The sequence below is a fragment of the Lemur catta genome, chromosome 7 (assembly GCF_020740605.2).
Source record: "Lemur catta isolate mLemCat1 chromosome 7, mLemCat1.pri, whole genome shotgun sequence".
NCBI classification, from domain to species: Eukaryota; Metazoa; Chordata; class Mammalia; order Primates; family Lemuridae; genus Lemur; species Lemur catta.
In genome coordinates this window covers 97629721-97653959 of record NC_059134.1, presented here as the reverse complement: position 1 = coordinate 97653959, position 24239 = coordinate 97629721, and the positions used below count along the sequence as shown (strand labels likewise).

General features: G+C 38.9%; 2 protein-coding genes across 2 annotated transcripts; both read right to left on the bottom strand.

Moving 5' to 3' along the window:
• Positions 1-874: 874 nt before the first annotated feature.
• On the bottom strand, positions 875-1242 carry LOC123642737 (NADH dehydrogenase [ubiquinone] 1 alpha subcomplex subunit 1-like). Its single transcript, XM_045558140.1, has one exon. The coding sequence runs from the start codon at positions 1208-1210 to the stop codon at positions 980-982; it is 231 nt and encodes a 76-aa protein (XP_045414096.1). The 5' UTR covers positions 1211-1242; the 3' UTR covers positions 875-979.
• A 1879-nt stretch (positions 1243-3121) lies between these two features.
• On the bottom strand, positions 3122-4066 carry LOC123642145 (olfactory receptor 5AN1-like). Its single transcript, XM_045557057.1, has one exon. It carries the CDS (start codon positions 4064-4066, stop codon positions 3122-3124), a length of 945 nt encoding a protein of 314 aa, XP_045413013.1.
• Positions 4067-24239: the final 20173 nt, after the last annotated feature.

Sequence of the window (24239 nt, the reverse complement as noted above, 5' to 3'; positions counted from 1 at the left end):
GTCCAAATCACACCACCCCTCACCCTTAGGTAACCTCCATTTTACACTCTGTTTATGTGAGTTCAACTTTTCCCCTTTGAGATCTCTGTCTAGTCATTCAGGCCATTCAATACTGGCCATCTGTCCCTATGCCTAAACATATGTGCTAACCTTGGGCTTGGGCTGCTTCTTTCACAAAGAGTGGATGACCAGGTTCACTGCTCTAAGCTCCACCCTTCGAGCCCAATTTCTGACTTTCAAATCTACTTCCAGGATTGATTTGGTTTATTGTGCTAGCCAGGTGGGTGTTTCCCTTGCTCCCAGCAACTTATGGTTTTCTCCTGAATCTATACTCTAGCAGAGAGGACAATCTTCCTGGATAAAAGAAAGCTAATTTTAAAATACATTGTTAGCTTTTAATAATTTTCAATGTTTTTTTTCTCATAACGTTGGTATAAATTGTCCATACGACCAACAAAGAGATTTATCCCAATATCCTATTTACAAAAAGTTATTTGATAACTTTAATTTTTACCTTCTAGAGATTAGTCCATTTTTGTTTTCTAGTTTTTGAGTTAAAATTATCATCAGAATAATGATAAGAATAAACTTGATTTTCCAGAAGATCATGAAAATTATCATTAATTTCTTTCATTTTCCAGAAAATGATTAATATAATTTTCAAGAAAATTATCATCAATTTCCAGAAATTATCATAATTTTCCAGAAAATTACCATCCAATTTCTTCCATTTTTATCTGATTATTTTACTCTTGTGGATACATTCTCTTAAAATTTAAAATCTCTTCTGTACTTACTCCTTTCTCTAAATTTGGATGTTGTCTATTTTCTTGCAAAATATTCTATAAGCCTGCCTTTTTTTCTGCTTTTTCTCTTTCATTTTATTTTTCTTAAGCTCTATAGAACACACTGCATGCTACATAATACACTGTATGGCCTTCTAGCAGGGGTAGATGACCATTACTGAGTTATTTTTTCATTAATCAGGAAAGTGCTGCTTTACAACATTCTCCAAACCCTTTGACACATAGTAACGATTAACTCCAGAGATGTGCCTATCTCTTTCCATCAAACTCCAATGATACAAATAATGGGCAACCCTTTTTCCCTTGCTGCCATTAGTGAACTTGTGGATGTACTCAGTGGCCACTCCAGGGATGACCAAGCACACGCCCAGAATGGCAAGTCCAGGGAGAATCTCGAACCACATCTCGGCACTGTTACCTAGGCCAAAATTCCACTTCTAGGCCCCTTAAATGTGACCATGCTTCAGCTCCCTTCAAGCCTGCCTCTTTTATGTATTTTTTGATGATCTATCAAATTTTGTTCTTCTCTTTCCCAGTGTATCTCTGCTTATTATTTTTTCCTCCTGTTTTCCTTAAGGTTTGAATTTACATTCTTCTTTCAATTCCTTCAATTCAAAGCTTTGATACTTTTTTCCTTTCTTTTCAAAAGAAGATTACTTCTGATTTTAGCATTGGCTGCAACTCATAAATATTGCTATATTTTATTCATACTTTCCATGTATATTAGGAAATTTGGCACCTTATTTATTAAGAGGTACTTAAGACGGGAGGCTTTGATATCTGCAATGCTGAGCTTGAATCTCTACCTCTCAACTTACTAGCTGTGTTTCTTAATGCCTCTGGCCTAAGTTTGTTCATCTGTGAAGTTGGTATAAAAGCAAAACTTAGCTCAATTTAAGCCATTTAAATTCTTTGAACATAGCAAGCACTCAATAAATAATAATACATGACTCATATATAGTGTTTATCATATGCCAGAGTCACTATTCTGAGTTTTTGACAAATACCAACTCATTTAATCATCCTAAACAAACCCTAAACAGATACATGGTACCCTCCTTTTACAGATGATAAAACTGAGACACAGAAAGATTATGTGGCTAGCCCAACATTACACAGCTAGGGAGTGGCAGAGCCTGAATTTGAAGCCAGGCAGTTTGGTTCAGGAGAAAATTTTTAGCTTTTAATAAGTATACTAATTAACTATTGCTGCATATGAAAACCTAAAACTCAGTGCCAAATGCAACATTTATTTATTGTCACTCATGAATATTCAGGTCACCTAGAGATCAGTTGGTATTGGCTGATCTAGACCAGGCTTAAATGGGTGTTTCCTCTGAACTTAGCTGTGGGGTAGATGGTCTAGGTTGAGCTGGGCTGAGACAGCTATGACCAATGTGTCTCTTATCCTCCTCGATCCAGTAGCCACCCAGTCAAAAAAGAGTAAATTTTCTGAACTTAATGGGGGAGAGAAAGAAAGGTGTGAGTCCCGTAATATTAGATACTGCTTTTGGCTGTGACATGGACTTTGCATATCATTTTCCATCATAAATCCCCACTAGACTCTAGATGTAAGAAGTTAAATCATCAGACTAATAAGTAAATGGCACTGGAGGACCCACATCCTTGTGTCCATCCGCCTCAGGATTGAAATCACCTTCCCCTTCCTTAGGCTACAGTTGGTGGAGGCAAGGAAATTACCAAAAACTTAGTAGATAATTTTGTAGTTTGTCTAAGGCACTGAGAGAGGCCTTAGACAAACCTTAGCTGTCTCAGACTGGTCTTCCCAGGAGGTACAACTAGGCCAATGTATAGCATTTTTCTTTCTAATGGTGTTCATACCCACCTGTTTGGAAACAAAGAATAACCAATGGCCACCACCATGTATTTATTATGCTGCATCTGAATATTTGGGAGATGATGTTTCTGGACTGTTGGGGGCCTCTGCCAGGCATTTCTTCTTTAGGGGCTGAGTCCTAACATTGAGAAGTCTTCAATCTCAAAGCCAAAAGAAGCCAAACGTTCCTCCTATATCTTGCTGTTTCACAAATACTTGTGGATATATTAATAAATTATGAGGCCACCCCTGAGGTAGGGTTAAAATAATAAACCTCCAGGGCTTAAAGATACTGTATTTCTGTGGCATTGAGTCAGCTGTTGGGCCATATTGGCATGTTTTCTACCTTAAATCAAGCCTTCTTTGTCCAAAGGCAGTGGGCAGGAGGCAATTTAAATTTTGTTATATTCCATTCATATGCTTATTAATATGGGTTAAGGTGATTCTGGAAGGCCAAATCTGTCATAAATCTCAGAATCTATGACCTTAAGCAATACACTTTCTTCCACCACCTCTTCAAAGCATCTTTGATTTCCTTGTTCCTCAGACTGTGAATCAAGGGATTCAACATGGGAATCACCACTGTGTAGAAGACAGATGCAAATCTGTCAAAGCCGGAGGAAGCACCAGAGCTGGAACTCAAATAGACAAACAAACCTGACATATAGAAGAGGGACACAGCTGTCAGATGAGAAGCACAGGTGTTGAATGCCTTGGACCTGCCTTTAGCTGAACTGATCTTCATGATCGAGATGGCAATATAGCCATAGGATATCACAATAATGAGAACATTTACTATCCCAAAGAAAATTGTTAATACAGCAGTCATGGCCTGTACAAAGAAGGTGTCAGTACAGGACAGGATTAACAGTTGGGGCATGTCACAGAAGAAGTGGCTGATGACATTAGGCCCACAGAAGTGGAGCTGAAGCAAAGCACACAATAGGGCTAAAGAAGCAGTGAGTCCAGCCAGGTAGGATCCCAGGACCATCCGAACACAGAGACTGGGTGACATGATTGATGAATAGAGCAGGGGGTTACAGATGGCAGCATAGCAGTCATAAGCCATGGCCATCATCAGATAAGACTCACTCAATCCCATCGTTGAAAAGACGAAGTTTTGCACAATGCAACCTGCAAAGGTGATAGTTTGCTGCTCCTGGAAGAAGTTGGAGAGCATCTTGGGGACTGTGGAGCTGACATAGCAGACATCCATGAAGGACAGATTGCTGAGGAAGAAATACATGGGTGTATGGAGGTGGGAATCCATCCTTATTAAGACAATGAGGCACAGGTTCCAAATCAGAGAATTAAGGTAGATCACCAGGAATATGACAAAGAGCACTGCTAAGATTCTAGGGAAATCTGAGAATCCCAGCAGGATGAAGTGGGTGACCTCGGTAATATTTCCTGCCCCAGTCATTGGCTCGGTGTTCCTCAAATCAGAAAGATGACAAGACAATGCACTGCTGACTCAGGAGAAATAATAGCATTACCTTTTTCATATGTGTCCATCATGAGCCCTGGAAAAGCAGAAAAGATTCACTGTCCTTCTGGTGGAAGGACCTCAGCTGTTCTTGTTCAATTTTCAACATTTACCTGCTCAGTGTTTCAGATTCTCAATTAATTCATGGAGTCTCATGAAAATTAATGAAGATATTTAAAAAGTCAACTGGCAACTTTTTAAAAAAGTGCAACGGAAATGCTGAAATTATTATATCCAAGGTAGAGATCATTATTAAAATAAAAGGTTTTTTAAAAGACCTCCTATAATCCACTAGATAACTGCTGCTATAGAATCATGAAAGCATGCATGGCATCTTTCCAAAATAAACTTGGACACGCTTGAGGCTCTGACTCAGGGGGATGGGCGGGACATGGACAATGTATATAACCTGAACTTATGTACCCCCATGATGAGCTGAAATAAAAAAAAAAATCCTTCTGTTTTAGATTATTATCTAAGTAAATTTTAAAAATTTCTTCTTTTGTGCTTAAGAAAAATTATTTACCTAGTTTATAATAATTTCTCAAACTTATCAACAGATATATGTAATACAACTACTCCAAGCTGGCCTGGAAAATCATATAAATTTTGAAAATATTTTGGGGGGCAAAGAGCATGTGTGCCCACAAAAGTTATGGCATAAGTCTTCTTAGGAAAGCCTTCCTATTAGGGATTCTCAAAAGGGGCTGGTACAGCTCACTCTTGGCCCAAACTATCATTCCAATTTTAGAGTATTTTGCTTCTTGGAAAATAGCATAGTAATGTGGTTAGGGGTTCAGACTTCGGATTTCTAATTCTGATACCTTCTTGCTGTATTAATTTGTACCAGTGGCATAAACACAGTAATCTTGATTTACTCATAGTAAAGTGAGGACAATAAAAGACCCTAAACTATAAGGTTACTGGGAGGGTTACAAGAAGAAAGTCATGTAAATGCTGAGCACACAATTAGGCACATAGTCATTGTTCAATAGATGTTAGCTATTATGATTGATTGCTTACAAATAGCTATGAATGACAGCTATACCTGTGGGCAGGAATGTGAAGGGTGTCAGATATTTACGGGTTAATTTGAGGAAATTTCTGATACACCATTAGCCGTGTAGACAGTCAGGCATCATTGCCTCTCAGCAGGTGTAGTTTTAGACCTAGTGTCTGTGCAGGTCAAACTACCTAGGCCTATGAAGACATAAGCTACATAAATCATTTTTTATTTAGTTTGATAGACTTTGGGCACATTGGGCCAAAGGACAAGCAGCATCAATCTAGATCTTGGGTCTTGATCTAGGGTCTTGATCTAGAAAAAGGTCGAAGTAAATATTTCAATTCTCCAATACTACAGAGGCATAATTCTTCTTCCTTTTTTGTGTGGATGCAACAAGCAAGTGAGACCTCACTAACAGATTCATAATAGATAGTACCTGTCAGGCCTGCTTCATAATCACACTGCCCTCCTTGAGGTGAAAGAATAAACCAATAACAATAGCCAAGAAAATTTTGAAAAAGATGAATAATTAGAAAAGACTTGAACTTTCCAATATTAAAAAGTATTATAAACATTGAAATTCATTATTCTTGTAATAGTAGACATGTATAAAAATAACAAATAAAAATTTCATGAATAAATACAAGTACTGGTAACAATTTTATATATGATAAAGTTAGTATATTAAGTTGATAGGGAAAGAACAAACTCTTGCATTAATGGTCTGTGAGACTTGACTCACTATGGGTAAAAAAGTATTTGAGCATTTATATAATCTTAGAATGGAAAAGGTATTTCTGAAACATAACACCAAAACAGAGGCTATAAGAGAAAAATAGGAGAAAACAATTTAAAACTTGGTTATGGGCCGGGCGCGGTGGCTCACGCCTGTAATCCTAGCACTCTGGGAGGCCGAGGCGGGTGGATCGCTCAAGGTCAGGAGTTCGAGACCAGCCTGAGCGAAACCCCGTCTCTACTAAAAAAAAAAAAAAAAATAGAAAGAAATTATCTGGCCAACTAAAATATATATAGAGAAAAAAATTAGCCGGGCATGGTGGCACATGCCTGTAGTCCCAGCTACTCTGGAGGCTGAGGCAGTAGGATCGCTTAAGCCCAGGAGTCTGAGGTTGCTGTGAGCTAGGCTGACGCCACGGCACTCACTCTAGCCCGGGCAACAGAGTGAGACTCTGTCTCAAAAAAAAAAACAAAACAAAACAAAACTTGGTTATGGAAGAAAAACCCACTTATCCACTTATATAAAACATATTTGAAATACAATAGACAAACTGGGGAAAAATAGTGGCAAAACATAAAAAATATGATTATTCTTTTAATATAAAAGATATCTTTTATAAATCAATAAAAAACAGGCACACACATACACTGCTGAGTACACAAAATGGTTACTTTTCTGAGGGAAGAGAATTTGCTTTATATAACCTCTCTTGTGGTCATGGGCTCTCTCTCTCACACACACACACACTCTCTCTTTCACTCACACACATACACACACACACCCACACACACACACTCCCCACATGTGAACCATTTAAAATAGCATATGTTAAAAGTAATGGGTGGTATAATTTTGATTTTCTTCTTTATACTTATCTGTATTTTCTTAATTTTCTATAACTCCTATATTTATGATAAAAAATCATTAGGTAATTAAGTCCTTAATAGCATTATAGCATGGGTGGTGGGAGGAGGAGGAGAGTGAGCGAAAGAGATTACAAGGAGAGAGAGGGAGAGTGAGAAAGAAGTAGAATGAGAGAAAGAATAGACTCTCCTGAATTTTAATTGCTGGCTCTGTGATGTTCAGCAAGCTATTAAACTCTTTGTGCCTCAGTTGCCTCATCTGTAAGTGAAGCTTATAGTAATTACCACCTCATAGGTTGCTGTAGAGATTGGATGACATTAAAGGGCTTAAAATAGAAAAGGCTCAATAAATGTTAGCAATTATCATTCCCACCATCGCTTTTCTTTGAAAATAGAATAAAGGAAGAACTGATACTGAAGAATCAAGGAGCGCTTATGAAATTTATTTCCTAAATTAGATGATCTCTAGACACAAGACCATTGTTCATAAATGATTGTATTTATTTCTCTCTTGTATTATTGTGTTTTCGCCCACACACATCAGCAATGTACTATCAGGACTGTACATTCCTGATGCTGCTTTTTATGTTCCACTGTCACCAAGTCCCCTTACGCTGACAGAACCGACTGTGTACAGGACATGGACTGTTGGAGACGTTCTCCTACATAATGCTAAGTACTGTGTATGCTAACATTTGCATAACTCCACAAATGTGTGTTTAACACATTGATAAATTATTCTTTCACCCAGCTTTGGATGTCAGACTAAGAATATCTTATGTTTGTTTTATTTCCGCTATGGTTTTAAAAACTTAGAAATCTGTCTGTTTACTCTCTGAGTGCTGCCAATAGGATTTCTCAGATATTTTATCCAAAGTGAGTTAGATTTAATGAAACTATTTGGAAAATACAAAATCTCACAGATAATATCCCCCAAACACCAATATAAGTGGTCAATTCAGTGAAAATAAGTCAAATTCTTGATCAATCAGTTGTACTAAAATTCTTTACTTCTTTTATTACATTCTGGTGACATAGACAGTAGTTATTAAATGTATTCTATGTAGCCCCCTGCCAGGCCCCAGAAAAGAGTGGGGAATTTTGGATTGTTGTTCTCATTCATAATAAGATTTATCCTGAAAATTTATCTTGTTAAAATTCAGTAAGCTAGAGGAAAAGAGAAAAATTCTGGATACACTGACTCTTTGATTAATTTTTTGCTCACCGTCTCCCAAGACAATTTGAAGAAGAAAGGTGTTTGATGTACATATTGGTTGGGGATTTTACTAGACGAATGTAGGTGATCAAAACCTTTTCCAATTCTGATTTAATAAGAACATGGTCAGTTTGCAAAGTTGTGCAGAGTAAAAAATTAGGTAAAGCCAGGAATGTTGCTAAATAAAGAACAATTTAAGTAAAAGAAGATTAAAAGGAACATTTACACCAACACTACCTGTGCTTGGAGTGGGCATCTCTGATACCTTGTTGCTCAGGCTAGTGTCCCAGATCCCAGGATCTCCACAGATGACACTGGAGAGCTATTTGAAGTATTCAAAGGTGTAATAGAATTGTACATGAGTAACCTCTCATACCATTAAGGCTCAGTTTGTGTCTTGCTACTCAGAAGTCATGCATTTAAGAATCAAGTTAATTTTTAGGATTTTAAAAACAGAATCCTGAAGGGCAAAAATTAAATCAAAAGGTCCTTGGGGTGGAGAAATTTGTGAAACACATGCAAGCAGGTTTTGATTTTAGGAAATTCCCCTGAAACTCAGTAAATTATTGCTTTTGATTCAGCTCTAAATTATTGACTTTTACAATCCTTCAGGCTTTGTAGACATTGTCTCATTTCACTATAGATTATTCTATTATCTCCATTTTACAGGTAAAAAAAGAGAAGACAATGGAGTTCAAGGTCATATCCTTATAATTCAATACCCATCCCTTACTCCAGAATAATACCTGAAATTTTATGTTTGTGGTTATTCTTTTTATGGAAGGTCTGAGAATTTGAGTAACGAGAATGAGAATCTGCTGAAGCACTTTAAGTATAGAGTGGGAAACAAGGGAGAGGGAAGAGTTGAAGAATGGGAGAGACTGAACGCTATAAACCTGTTCCACGTGGGTCCTACTGGAAGAGTCACACAGATATTGGGATAGCGCAGAGTCCACCGTTCTAAGTCTCGTCCTGTGACCTTGACCCAGATACTCCAGGAAGACAGAGTTCTTCCCAAAGGATTGAAATTGGTTATTTCTTTTCCAAAGGAATTTTCTAGGTGGGCATACGGCACTCCACGATGGGCGTATTTGGCCACAGAACTGGCTGTCCACTCATAGCAAGAGAGGTGGCCTCTTAAATATGCCACTGAGAGCAGAGATGAAAGGAGAAAAGCCAATTAGAGGGAGAAAACATGCCAAGTTCTTGTTCTCTGGTGTCGTGGTTGTCATGGAGTCTTTGTCCCTGCTGATATCAGACTCTACTTTGCCACTTGGATCAATTCCCTACTTCCCTATGCTCCTACCATGATGTCAGGATTACAACTTTTACTGACCTGGAGCAATCTGAGCTGGGAAGAACTTGGGATCTTCTAGTCCAAAACTCTCAATTCCTAGGTGAAGAACTTGAGGCCAGAGATGCTAAGGCGTTTGCCCAAGATGACACAGTAGCTAGTAATATAGCTTGATAACAGTAATTAAATATGTGCACACTCCCTGCTTACAAAGCACTCTCATTTTAGATAGTGACATACATATTTCCTCAAATACCTGACCTTAATCCATCAGCACAGCAGTCCTGCAAGGCAGACATGGCATTATTTCCCATGCATAGGTAAGGAAATCAAGGCACTAAGGAATATATAAGGACTAATTCATGACCGAGCCACAGCTTCTCGTGGTTATGACCGCGGGTGTTGGTATCAGACATTTTGGGTTGAATTCTGGCTCTGCCATTTGCTAGTTGTGTGACCTTGAACAAATTAACCTCTTAAAGCCTCAGTATTTTCACCTATAAAATGGGGCTAACTAATAGCTAATTCATTACTCCTCATTGAGAATTAAATTGGGTAAAGATTATAAAGCACCTAGAGTGTGTAGTATGCATTATGCTTTCTATTTATTAATAGTAGAAGTAATTTATGTGTTGGGAATTGGAGCTCTTTCTAACATAATATGTGGCATTTCTAATTCTTCATTAAAATCCTTCATTAAAAATTTCTGCAGGGTGTCCCAAAAGTCACCAGACACAGGGAATATGGGAAATTGTAACTAAATGTACCTTTATTTACAAAATATTTGTTACAAAGTTTTACAATTTTTTTCCTTTGTATGGAGACTTTTAGGACACCCTGTACTTATGGTCATTTCCATAAACATTGTGGGTTTTCTTGGGTTTGCATCAGAGGTACAGGGAGCTCATCCATTCTGCCAGTTTTTAGAGATATACAAATGTTTTAGAAAGGGTGCCATTCTTTCTTTTTATAATTTTTATTTCAAAATATTAGGTGGTACAAGTATTCTTTTTTTATCATTCAGGATATTATGGAGGTACAAACATTTTGGTTACATGTGATGCGTTCCCCCCACCCCCCCGTGCCCCACCCAAGCCACGGCTACAAGCATGTCCCTCCCCCACACAGTGCGCTCAGCTTCAATTAGTTGTGGATTTACCCTCCCCATCCCCCACCTGACCGGCACCCAGTGAGTAGTACTACCTTGTGAACAGCTGAGTGTCGGTCAGTTAGTACCAATTTGATGGCGAGTACATGTGGTGCATGTTTTTCCATCCTTGTGATAGCTCACTTCAAAGGATGGCCTCAGTCTCTATCCAGGATAATGTGAGGTGCTAGATCACCATTGTTTTTTGTAGTTGAGTAGTATTCCATGGTATACATATACCACATTTTCTTAATCCACTCATGTATTGATGATCACTTGGGTTGTTTCCACATCTTTGCAATTGTGAATGTGCTGCTATAAACATTGAAGTGCAGGTATTTATACTACCTCGAGCATGCCTGACCTCATCTGTTCTTGGAAGCTAAGTAGGGCCGGACCTGGCTAGTACTCAGATGGGAGACAAGTGTTCTTGTTAACATGGATGAATTGTATAATGCTGAAGTCAGGGCTTTTAGTGTGCCTGTCACCAGAATAATGTACATTGTACCTCACAGGTAAGATTTTATTCCTCATCCTCCTCCACCCTCCCCTCTTCTTAGTTTCCAATGTCTTTTATACCACTTTATGGCTGTGTGTATCTATCGTTTAGCTACCACTTATTAGTGTGAACATATGGGATTTGTTTTTCCATTCCTAAGTTCATTTGGGATGATGTTCTCCAGTTCCATGCTAGTTGCTGCAAATGACATTATTTCATTCCTTTTTATGGCTGAGTAATAATCCATGGAGTATGCATGCACACACACACACACACACACACACACACACACACTGGAAAAAAATATATATATATACACACACACACCAAGTTTCTTTATCCACTCATGACCTGATGAGCATTTAGGTTGATTGCACACCTTTAAAATTGTGAATTGTGCTATAATAAACATTCAGGTACAAGTGTCTTTTTGATATGACTTCTTTTCCTTTGGGTAAATACCCAGTAGTGGGATTGCTGGATCAAATGGTTGTTCTACTTTTATTTCTTTGAGGAATCTCCATACTGTTTTCCATAGAAGATATACTTATTTAAAGTACCAACAACAGTATATAAATGTTCCTATTTCACCATATTAACTCCAATATGTATTGTTTTTTGACTTTTTAATAATGGCCATTCTGATAGGTATAAGGCGGTATTTCATTGTAGTTTTAATATGCATTTCCTTGATGATCAGTGATGTTGAGCATTTTTTCATATGCCTGTTGGCCATTTATATATCTTCTTTTGAAAAAACTCTGTTCATGTCTTTCCCCAACTTTTTAATAGAGTTATTTGTTTTTGTTCTTGCTGATTTATTTGAATTATTTGTAGATTCTTGATATTAGCCCTTTGTTGGATGTATAGTTTGTGAATATTTTCTCCCATTCTGTAGGTTGTCTATTTACTCTGTTGATTATTTCCTTTACCGTGCAGAAACTTTTTAATTTAATTAAGTCCTATTTATTTATCTTTGTTGTTACTATATTTGCCTTTGAGGTCTTAATCACAAATTCTTTGCTTAGGCAGATTTCTAGAAGAGTTTTTCCTATGGTTTCTTTAAGAATTTTTATAGTTTCAGGTCTTACATTTAGGTCTTTAATTAATCTTGACTTAATTTTTGTAGATGCCTAGAAATAGGAATCCTGTTTCATTCTTCTGCATGTGGCTATTCAGTTTTCCCAGCACCATTTATTGAATAGCGCATCCTTTCCCCAGTGTATATTTTGTCAGCTTTGTCAAAAATCAATTGGTTGTAGCTATATGGTTTTATTTCTGAGTTCTCTATTCTGTTCCATTAGTCTATGTCTCTACGTTTTTACCAGTACCATGCTGTTTTGGTTACTAATTTGAAGTCAGGTAATGTGATGCCTCCGTATTTGTTCTTTTTGCTTGAGATTGCTTTGACTATTCAGCCTCTTTTTTGGTTCCATATGGAGTTTGGGATTACTTTTTCTAGATACGTGAAAAATGACATTGGTATTTTGGTGGGAATTACATTGAATCTGTAAATCACTTTTGGCAGTATGGGCATTTTAACAATGTTGATTCTTCCAATCCATGAGCATGGGTTATTTCTATATTTGTTTGTGTCATCTGTGATTTCTTTCATCATTATTTTGTAGTTCTCTTTGTAGAGATCGTTCACCACCTTGGTTAAATATATTCATAGGTATTTTATTTTCTTGGCAGCTATTGTAAATGGTATTGTGTTCTTTTTTTCTTCTTTTTAATTTTTTTTTTGAGATAGAGTCTCACTCTGTTGCCTGGGCTAGAGTGCCATGGTGTCAGCCTAGCTCATAGCAACCTCAAACTCCTGGGCTCAAGCGATCCTACTGCCTCAGCCTCTTGAGTAGTTGGGACTACAGGCATGTGCCACCATACCTGGCTAAATTTTTCTGTATATTTTCAGTTGTCCAGCTAATTTCTTTCTATTTTTTTTAGTAGAGACATGGTCTTGCTTTTGCTCAGACTGGTCTCCAACTCCAGAGCTCAAACAATCCACTTGCCTCAGCCTCCCAGAGTGCTAGTTTTACAGGCGTGAGCCACCGTGCCTGGCTGGTTTTATGTTCTTGATTTGACTCTCTGCTTAACTGTTATTAGTGCGTAGAATTGCTACTGATTTGTGTACATTGATTTTGTAACCTGAGACTTTGCTGAATTTATTTCTCAATTGTAGGAGTCTTTTGGTGGAGTGTTTAGTGTTTTCTAGATACAAGATCATATCATCAGCAAACAGGATAATTTGATCTCCTTTTTCCCAATTTGGATGCCCTTTGTTTCTTTCTCTTGACTGATGGTTCTGGCTAGGACTTCCAATATTGTGTTGAAAGAAGTGGTGATGGTGGACACCTTTGTCTTGTTCTAGTTCTTAGGGAGAATGTCACCCTCAAGTCTATCCATGGTGCCCAGGTAAAAGACTTCTATAAGGGAGAGGGACTTGAACTTATGGAAGGGTTAGGATGCTTAGGCAATTTATATGGGGATTAGGGAACTGAGGAATGATTTTGACCGGTTCTTTTCTCTGTTTCACGTTGGAGTCAGTTCAGGGAAAGCAAAGCACTAAGTCTTCAGGCCAAATTGTAATAACCAGAAGAATATTTTTCCATCAGGCACTATATGCTCTCATCAGGATACTATAGCTTATAAAAAATACACCTGCACTAGAATGTTTATTGTAGGGCAATTCACAATCAAAAAGATGTGGAAACAACCCAGTGCCCATCAATACATGAATGGATTACTAAAATGTGGTGTATGTATACCATGGAGTTCTACTCAGCTACAAAAAACAATGGTGATCTAGCACCTCTTGTATTATCCTGGATAGAACTGGAGCACATTCTACTAAGTGAAGTATCTATCACAAGAATAGAAAAACAAGCACCACATGTACTCACCATCAAATTGGTATTAACTGATCAACACTTATGTGCACATATAGTAGTAACATTCATCAGGTGTTGGGCAGGTGGAGGGGGAGGAGGGAATGGGTATATTCATATCTAATGGGTGTGGTGTGCACCATCTAGGGGAAGGACATGCTTGAAGCTCTGACTGTGGTGGGGCAGAGGCAATATAGGTAACCTAAACATTTGTAGCCCTGTGATATGCTGAAATTTAAAAAAATAAAATGTGGTATACTTATACCATGGAGTACTACTCAGCCATAAAAAATGGTGAACTAATACCAGGTTAAGGGCCAGACTCTGGAGCCAGTCACTGCTTGATTTTGAATCTTGGTTCTGCCACTGACCAGTGAGGTGGCTTTGGACAAGTCACTTAACCTCTCTTTGTCTCAGTTTTCACATCTGTGAAATGAGCATAATATCAATGCCCGCTGCCCAGGCTATTGTGAGTGTTAAGTTAATGCACGGAGAGTGCCCAGAATAACACTGGCACACAGCAAGCACTCTGTGACTAGCTCTCAATTGCATCATGAGTGGCCCACAGAGGATGGACTGATGAGATGAGCTGAGAAAATTTCCCACTTGTTTTCTTCCTCCAGCACACTTGAGAATAATTAATGGAAAATGCTGTCTTCTGCCAATTTCTTCTTCTCTATCCTCCTTGGACCCTAAGGGGACATTTAATAGATTCCCTAGTGGGAAGTACGTCTCCTGAAAGACCTCTGTGCTCTTCTGAGGACCAAGGGCAAGGCTGAGATACAGGACCGAGGCAAGTCATCAGAGTTGGCCCTGCTCCCAAATTCTCCCCAAGCACAGGATTGTAAAAAAACATCTCTGTGAGTAACATTGCAGAGGCATCGTAGAACAAGCCTTCAGTGCCTCCATGTCACCACCACCAACTGCCCCGCCCTCTTCTGCATTTTCCTCTTCCCCTCTCGTCCTGCCTTCCTGACCCAACGATGGGCTTAAGTGTTTTGGTCCTCCCTCCCACCATCATCTAACTATCTTCCCTTCCCAAGTGCTGATTATTCTTCATTGTTTTCTCATAGTATCCCATGTCTCCAAAAAGATTACTTGTATTTTAACAAAAACCAAAGTCTTTCGGCTAAAAATAAAACCTTTTGTGTGGAAGGTTGAGCATTAGTCAGTTAGTGGAGTGGGTGTGGAGGGTGGATATTTCCTGAGACCATGTCACATAGGGCCATGGGTTCCAAACTCCACATTACCAAGTGATCCCCCTTTTTTATTTTATTAACCCCAGCCTTAAAATATTTATCTACAAATCACTCTTTAAGGATCCTTAATATAATACAATATAATACCCATAATATAATAATAATTAATATAGCACTAATAGTAAAATAATAAACTCTTACTACAACAACTATGGATCAAAAGCCTACTATGTGGCATGCACAGTATTAGCTACTATTTCACATCTTAAATAAGAGCTCAAACAACCCTATGAGGTGGGCATTATTATCACTTGACATGGGATAAAAATAAAGTTCAGAGGAATTAATTAATTTAGCCAAAAGTCACACTATGAACAAACATTAGAGTTTAATTTTCCTCTTAATAATTGATTTCCCCATTATTAATCAAATTATCGTCATTATTAATCAAATATAATCAAATCTTTTTCTTAGTCTGAAATAGAGAAACCACAGTGAATTGATATTATTCTGATGCAAAGCAAAAAAAAATTGATGGTTTAATTTTTTTGTGTGGTGTACTTTAGAAGAAATGTACTCAAATTTATTAGCTTTTAAAATATTGACAGTGACTTTCTGTTGCCATTTTTGTAGGTACTGGCAACTGATAAATACTGTAATTATTGATGTAGGAGGTGACTCACCAATATATTGGGCCTTCATATCTTTTTTGTCCTCTTACATTATTTCTTAATTAAAAAAATCAACATCTTAGATATTAGTTGAGTGAAGACATATCTAATATGTATATTTTCTAGAAAAATTTTGGGTGATGTTAATTTACGTCTATTCAAAGGCAGGAAGATGGACAAAATGACATTGGAAAATTTCTATTTAGTGCTAGGAAGGTAGTATTTTCCAGCAATGAGAAAATACAACATTGTTCCATTTATTTAGGTTGGAATGGTTTAACCTAACCAGAGCTCTGTAGGATCTGACAGAGCCTGTTAATTTCTAAAAGAAACTCATGTCATCCCCTCCAGGGTGCGTGGACTATTGGAAGTGTTTACAGAAATTTACAGGAGTGAATATGGTTCCATTTTGGAATGAATTGGGCTACTTTTCTCCGTTTTGTTGGAACTTTTAGTTTCAAAACTGGTCTTCGCAAAGAGGGATGTATACTACTTAAATAATTTCTTTTTAAAATTTTTCTTATTTTTATATTTTATTGTAAAATTGTTACACATGCACAAAATACATAAAATACTTGTGTAACCACAACTGATATCAGGAAATACAGCATTAACATCATCCCAGAAGGCTTCTGTGTGTCTTTCTGAATCACAAATGCTTCTGTCCACACCTGATATAACCATTCATTGCTTTGCTTCATAATTTCACTATTTTACGTACATATCACTCAACGAAGTAGTTTAGTTTTGCTTGTTTCTAAGCTTTTGATTTTTGAAATACTACGGAAATATACTTTCATGTCTTGCTTCTTTTTACTTAATGTTATAATATATTTGCAGCTTTCTTCCATGTGATTGTACAACCCTAGTTTGTTCATTTTCACTTTGATTAGACCACAATTTACTTATCCATTTGACATTAATGGGAATTTGGGTTGTTGCCAATTTGAGGCAAATATGTTATGGGCAAATTCACATATGTGTCCAGTGCATATGTATATCAATTTCTTTGATCCAGAAGTAGAATTACCAGGTTATAGGGGATTACCATGTTACTATGTGAATTTCAAACTTTCCCACTTTTAAAAGTGGCTGTGGGACCCCACAGGAAACAAGCTGTGGGGCTGAGTTTTGCCTACAGGAAGTGTACTGTGAATGCTCTCAGAATCAACACTTGAAGTGACAGTAGAAGGGGCAAAAGGAGAAGCTGTACTGTGGCACATTCACACAAAGACCTCAGTTCCTGTGGGAACTCTGGAGCTCTGGGTCCTCAAGTTGTCCTACCTTGAGAGGGGGCATGACTGTCTTGGAGATGTCTTAGGGAAACTCCTGGAAAGGCCCTCAGCTGAGAGTCATCAGCCCTGAAATCTGTTCAGATGGTGGAATGAATGCCTTGGTCCTGAAGGCACAATCTGGATGGTGTGTCACAGCATCCGTTGCAGTCCGCAACCTGTGCCATTCAGATCGACTTGCTTTGTGTAGTAACTTTTAGAAACAATTTCTCCAAATTCTGGCTGATCTCTTTCCCTAGAGAAAATTACAAAAAGATTAGTGGGATAAACTACATTCCCAACACTATATCAGGTATTGACTGCAACCCATAGTCATTACTTTCCCCTTCAATACCCATTCTTGATCCCTCTAAACCTCATTTGCTGCTGGTGTAGGTGGTTTACATGTTGGGGTGACCCAGACTCTCATTCTGGAAGACTCTGAGCCCTAGTTATCATGGCTTTCTCAGGCCACAGCTGCTGCACTTGTCCATTTATTGTGAAAATAGACAAAGGAGCATCAAAAGATTCCCCAGTGGATCACTTGGGTTCAAAACTTGTTCTTTCTTGCCCTCGTCGTACAATAACAGGTGAATTGCCCTGGACAGGATGATGGCTCCTTTCCCTGCTTGCTGGTCTCTTCACAAATCCAAATGTGACTGAGTAGCAGGTGTTGTTTAATGTTTAATGGGATTCCTACTGTGTCCCTAGAGAACCATTCCTACTCAGGGAATCAGGACCTCTCAACCCACAGAGCCCAGAATTATGGAGATTGGAAGAATAAAATCCCTGAGTGGGTCACCCCAAGTGGGAGTGGTGGTAAGTAGGTCCAATCCTATCCCTCTGTAGGATTGTTCCCAGACCTATGTAGTCTACCTATTTAGGATGAGGCACCCTAGAATGGTTGTCAATTTAGTGCATATTATGTAGGATACCCATCTTTGAATGGTATTACCTTAGACTTGGCACCTTAGTTACTCTTCCAAAAGTTTATTTCATCATTCTATCAGCTGTGCAGCTAAATGTTGTGGCATGTGAGAGCACCGGTGAATCCCATAGTCACATGCTCACTGCTGTACTTCCTCTGCTATAAAGTAGGTTCCTTGGGCTGGTGTGAGGTTATGCAGGAATCCATGTCGGTGGATTACTCTGTGAACCCTCAGATAATGTGTTGGCTGAGGACCTGTGGGCAGTAAAGAGAAATCCATAACTGGAATATGGATGTATCCTATCCAAATGAATCACTGCTCCTTCCAGGGTGAAAGCTGTCCACCGTAATCAGTTTACCGCCAAATGGATGGCTGGGCTCCTTGAGAGATGGTGTCATGTTCAGGGCTCAGCCGTGGTCTCTATTGCTGGCAGGTTGGATATGCTAGTGGCAGCTGTAGTTATTATAGATTAGCATTGGTAAGTGGGATGTCACACTATTGGGCCCATGCAAAGCCTCCTTTGCGACCACGTGGCTACTTCATTTAGGCACCGACCCCAGCTGAGCAGACTGCCTTGCTTCCCTCTCCTTCCTGGCCTCAGGTGTTTCCTGTCACTTCTCTGTTGACTCTGAGATGACCTATTTGAAATCTGATCATCTACTCACGATTTGCTGCTGCTTTGTGGAGGAGGTGACTCACTGGTGCTGCTAGACGTACATCTTGAATCCCCTCCTCCACTTTCCCTCTATTTTTACAAACTCTTTCTTTCCAAATTTCTATTTTTCTCACTTTTTTTCAAGCCTATTTTCTATATCATTTTCTGTGTTTTTAGTTAGTCTACTTTTGTCCTTACTGCTGTTCCTACACAGACTTCATTTCTGTATTCTGTGGTGTGTTTTCCCCATTTGTCACTGAGCTATGCCAAGTCATTTTTTGTTCTCTTCTCTTGTCTTCTCGGTTCTCTCCTAAGCCTCCATATCCCTGTTTTAACTTTTGTGCTATACATGCTTTTTAGTTAACTGATTCGATTTCATGGTGGTTTATATGAACCCAGTTTTCGTCAGCTCTTGGACTGATTCGATTTCATGGTGGTTTATGTGAACCCAGTTTTCGTCAGCTCTTGGACCCCAGTTTTCTGGTGTATTTTCTTCATCAGCCATTTATTTCACTTGTTCCCTTATTTTTTTCTTTTGTTATTTTTGATGAATTGTATAAAGATTTCTTTAGCTTATTACTTATTTGTAATTGAGATGAGATCTACCAATACGAGTGATTTGTAGGAAGATGGTATAAAACAGGCCTGGCGCGGTGGCTCACGCCTGTAATCCTAGCCCTCTGGGAGGCTGAGGCGGGTGGATCACTCGAGGCCAGGAGTTCGAGACCAGCCTGAGCGAGACCCTGTCTCTGCTAAGAATAGAGATAAAAATTATCTAGACAACTAAAAATATATATAGAGAAAAAAAATTAGCCGGACATGGTGGTGCATGCCTGTAGTCCCAGCTACTCGGGAGGCTGAGGCAGTAGGATTGCTTAAGCCCAGGAGTTTGAGGTTGCTGTGAGCTAGGCTGATGCCATGGCACTCTGGCCAGGGTGACAGAGCAAGACTCTGTCTCAAAAAAAAAAAAAAAAACAAACAAACAAACAAAAAAAAAACAGTCACTCTCCACCAGGGATGATTTTGTCCCCTGGGGGACATTTGACAATGTCTGGGGATATTTTTCTTATACAGAGGGAGGGGGCAGACACTACTGGCAGCTAGAGTCTAGGGATGCAGCAAAACATCCAACAATGCACAGAGCAGCCCTATACAACAAATTGTCCAGCCCAAAATATCAATAGTGGCAAGATTGAGAAACTCTGGTCTAGACAGATTGCTATGGAAGTTCTCACACTTGGATGGACAAGTCGACAAAATTGTGGATATCATTTAGCCTTGGTCCTTGTGCATCCCAATTCAAGGCCACCGTGAACAGAGAGTCATCACAGAGGAATGGTTGAGGGCAATGCTCGAGCTGTTCATCAAGGCCAACCTAACTACTGGAACTGTTGTGTGTCCAAGGTGCTCTCTGTTAAGAAAAGCCAAAGATGAGCTTTCAATAGGATACCATGACTCAAATACACCAGCCGGCACTTTGTGATGGGTTTATTAGAGTGAACCTTTCCACCCTAGAGGAAAGAGTGATTCACGCTTATTAGAACTGATACATACTGTGGATGTAGATCTGCCTTCCACATTCACAGTTTCTCTGCCAGGACCACCCTCTGAAGGGTTACACAATTCTTGATCACGTGGCAACCCGTATAACATGGCCTCAATTGAGGGACGCAATTTGTGGCCAAAAAAAAGATGTTCCAATGGGAGTGTAACCAAGAGATCCACTTATTAAATCAAACTAAAATCTGGCCTGAGAAAACCTGTATACTCACAGGCTTGAGTCCTTATGTATGAACCGTAACCTAACTTAGTAGGTAGGCAGGCTGAAAACCTAATTTAGGAGTGTGCTTCTGTAACAATAGCTGAGTCTTACTCAGCTGATCCCGGCAGCCATAATTCAACTACTCACAGGCAGTAAACTGTTCAAACTGTGTTCGAATAAGGCAAATGCTGAGCTGTAATCAATCTGGCTGTTTCTTTACCTCACTTCCATTTTCCGTGCATCACTTTCCTTTTTCTGTTCATAAATTTTCCCCAACCACGCTACAGCACTGGAGTCTCTCTGCTGTGATTCTGAGGGCTGGAGAATTTGCAAATCATTTTTTTTTCTTGCTCAATTAAACTCTGTTAAATTCAATTTCTCTAAAGTTTTTCTTTTAACACACTGATCTTATATTGTATGTCATCATCCAAAAGTATCTGCCTTGATAGCTGAATTGAGGTGTTGGCCAGCGAAAAATACCTTTGTGGTTAAGTCACTATTCTCCAGAAGCTGCAGGTGCACTGAACAAGCAGTTAGTATGTGGTGCTTTCCCTCCAACAGCTAGAACATATGCGTCCAGGAACCGAAGAATGGAAGCAGGATTTTTGCTCCTTGATCGTCATTCCCAGAAACCCACTTCTACGAGTGTGCTTTCTTTTCCCACAAACTTAGACCCCACCAAGTTAGAAGTCCTAGATCTCAGGGGCAAACGTGTCTGCCAGGCAACACAGTAGGATTCCAGTGAACTTGAAACTGAGACTTCCACCTGATGCTAGCAGACCAGCAGGCAAAGAAAGGATTTACTGTAGGGTGGGGATAATTGACCTGAGGAGTTGGGGTTGCTGCTCTACAACAGGGCTGGAGCATGTCTAAAATCCAGAGGATTCACTGGGGCATCTCTTGACATTTTTATACTTGGAGAGAATAGTTAATGGGAAATTGCAGCAACTAGGAACTATTAAGAGCAAGGCAGCTAAGGGCTCAGACTCTTCAGGGATATAGGTCTGGATTAACCTTCCAGATAAACTGTCTAGACCTGCTGAAATAAAGGCTAAGTGGGAGGGAAATCTGAAGTCAGTGGTGGAGGAGGGAGAAGATTAATCAGTTCTGACTACAGAACCAGCTGCTGAAGAAAGGGCAGTAACCTGCTTAACTAGACCTATTGACTGTACCTTATCTTTTGGAGAGGAAATGAGAGCATCTAATTCCCCCCAAAATGAGAGGTTCACATTGTAGCATTAGATACCATGCGATGGCATGATTGGATCTGAATGGTACAAAGGTTTATCTGTGTCAGATACTTCTTATTCACCTCTTAAGATCACATTTTCCTCCTCTGTTGCTGGGAATTTTTGCTATGGCGCCGGCTGTTGATGTGACAACCAATCTGCAAAGCTACTAACCATTTTATTCAGTCAATACCTGACAATATCTTGCTTCATGATCACTCTTCTTTCACATACAATATTAACTGTATCATTGATCTAGGAGAGAAAAACAACCTAACATTTTCTTTTTCTCTTTTTTGTTCTGAAATATTTGAACAGGTATGCACATATTCTTTATCAAAAACCAACTCATCTCAATGCAATGGACAATATTAGGGTCAGGAAAAGGAGAAAAATTATCACTCATAGGAAAGACACACAAGTTTAAAACCACCAAGTGTATTGAAATAATCAGAATACATGCATGTGAAATTTACTTACTGAGGGGGAAGACAGAAGCAGAGAAAGGCTTTTAAAAATCCACCGAGTGGTGTGTAATGGGATGAATTTGTAGGACATGTAATCATCTCTCATGGCTTCCCATGGGTTCTAGGAGAGAGAATCCAGGCATCCAGGCAAAACACTGGACCCATGAACTGCCAACAGATGGAGGCAGGTGTCTCCTAAATTTGGATGTTAGAAAAAAGTGTACAATATTAGCTATGGGATAGTTTTGCTAAAAATATAAAAATGGAATCTTATTAAGCCTCTCTATCCAGCTACCAATATAAAGGAAAAACAGAGGACAGAAAAACATTAAACTACATTATGGGAGGCAATCAGCAAAATTCAGAGTGTGGGAAGCTCCAAAGTTAAAACAAATAGATTTCAAGGAGTCAGGGAGGGAGGGAGAGAGAGAGAGAGAGAACTGATACATTTGAAAAAGCCAGAGTTGAGTGACAAAACTATAAAGAAAAGTAAAGAAATAATTGTCATGAGATCAGAATAGTGGCTACCGTTAGGTGGGAAGGAGAGGGCTGTGACAGGGCATGGCGGGGGGGTGCTTCTGAGGGGGGTGGCAAACTGTTGTCTTCCCACATGGATGGTGGCTACAAGCATGTTCTCACCATAACTCAGTAAACTGTACATTTTTATATGATTTTCTGTATTTGATTATCTTTAACAGTAAAATTATTTAAAATTATAAATAAAAGCAAGTATAAGGTGACATAGTTAAGGTTAGTGAGATCAGAAATATCTGGGTCGCATTTCTGTTATTGAAAAGAAAACAAAATACAAGAGGTCACAGTAAGAAACCGTTAACTAAATTAAATTTTTCAATAGCATATTATATAGCCATTAAAATAGAATTCACAAAGCTTTAAAAATATAATGTACCAATTATTAAAATTTGATATATGTATACAATGGAATATTACTCAATTATAAGAAACGATGGTGATCTAGCACCTCTTGTATTTTCCTGGATAGAGCTTGAGCCCATCCTCCGCAGTGAGGTATCACAAGATTGGAGGAATAGGCACCACATGTACTCGCCATCAAATTGGCACTAACTGATCAACACTATTGTGCTCACACGGTAGTAATATTTTCCAGGGATTAGGGGGTTGGTAGAGGGTAAACTCACAACTAATGGATGTGGTGAGCATTGTATGGGGGAAGGGCATGCCTCTAATCCTCACTTGGGTGAGGCAAAGTCATAAAATGTAACCAAAATGTTTGTACCTTCATAATATCCTGAAATGAAAAAAAAATAAAAACATAATGTTGTATAACAAAAGCTGAATAAAGATTTGTATCCATAACATGACCTCAGTTTTTGTAAAAAATATGAGCAGACAAAAATGGAGAAGTTAAAATGATGACATAATTAAGAAAAATAACATTGCTAGCATTTATTGAGTGCTTCCAGGCACTGTACAGGTACTATCTCATTTAAATTCACCACAGTCCTGTAAGGTAGTTGTTCTATTATCACCTCCATTATACTGACCTAGAAACTGAGGCCACAGTGAGATTAAGGAATGTCATCAAGTTCATAATGAAGTAAAAATTCAACCCCAGGCAAGACTGCCTAGAGCCTGAGCACATAACCACCAATGCCACAATAAATGGCAGTTTTTACCTTAAAATGTCTGGGGACCCTACAACCTGGTTTGCCTAAGACAATTCTAGTTTATGCATACTGTCCTGACATCATTATTAATAACTCCCCTTTTCGTGCCCAAAGTTGTCCTGTTTGGATAATAAATGACATGGTCACCCTACTTAGAGATTCTCTCCCAGATCTCATAATTCTAAACGTCTGGAAAGGAAAATTGGAACTTGATTCAATCAGGTCATGAGGGGCATATGATAATGTGGAGAAATGGAATCAGAAGGGAACATTTTTCCATTTGTTGTTTTCATCCATCACTCTGGAGAGTAATTAACTGAAAATGGTACCTTCTGTTAATTGTCTCTTCTCTCACCACCCTGGACCCTAATGAAACATTCAGGAGAATCTTCAGTTGGATACACCTCTCTTGCTCCATGGCCAGAAGCACAGAGCCCAGGGGAAGCTGGATGCACATATTATGACATTCGTGGCTTCTAATTTCCGAAAGAACTCTATGCACATGTGGGGACTAGGCAGTGTGGCCGCAGGACCTCCCAGAAATTCACCAAGGCACACCTGTCAGGAGCCAAACGCCTGCAAGAATATCTGGGTGGGTAAAATCAGAATGCGGGAAACTCAGTTTCCAT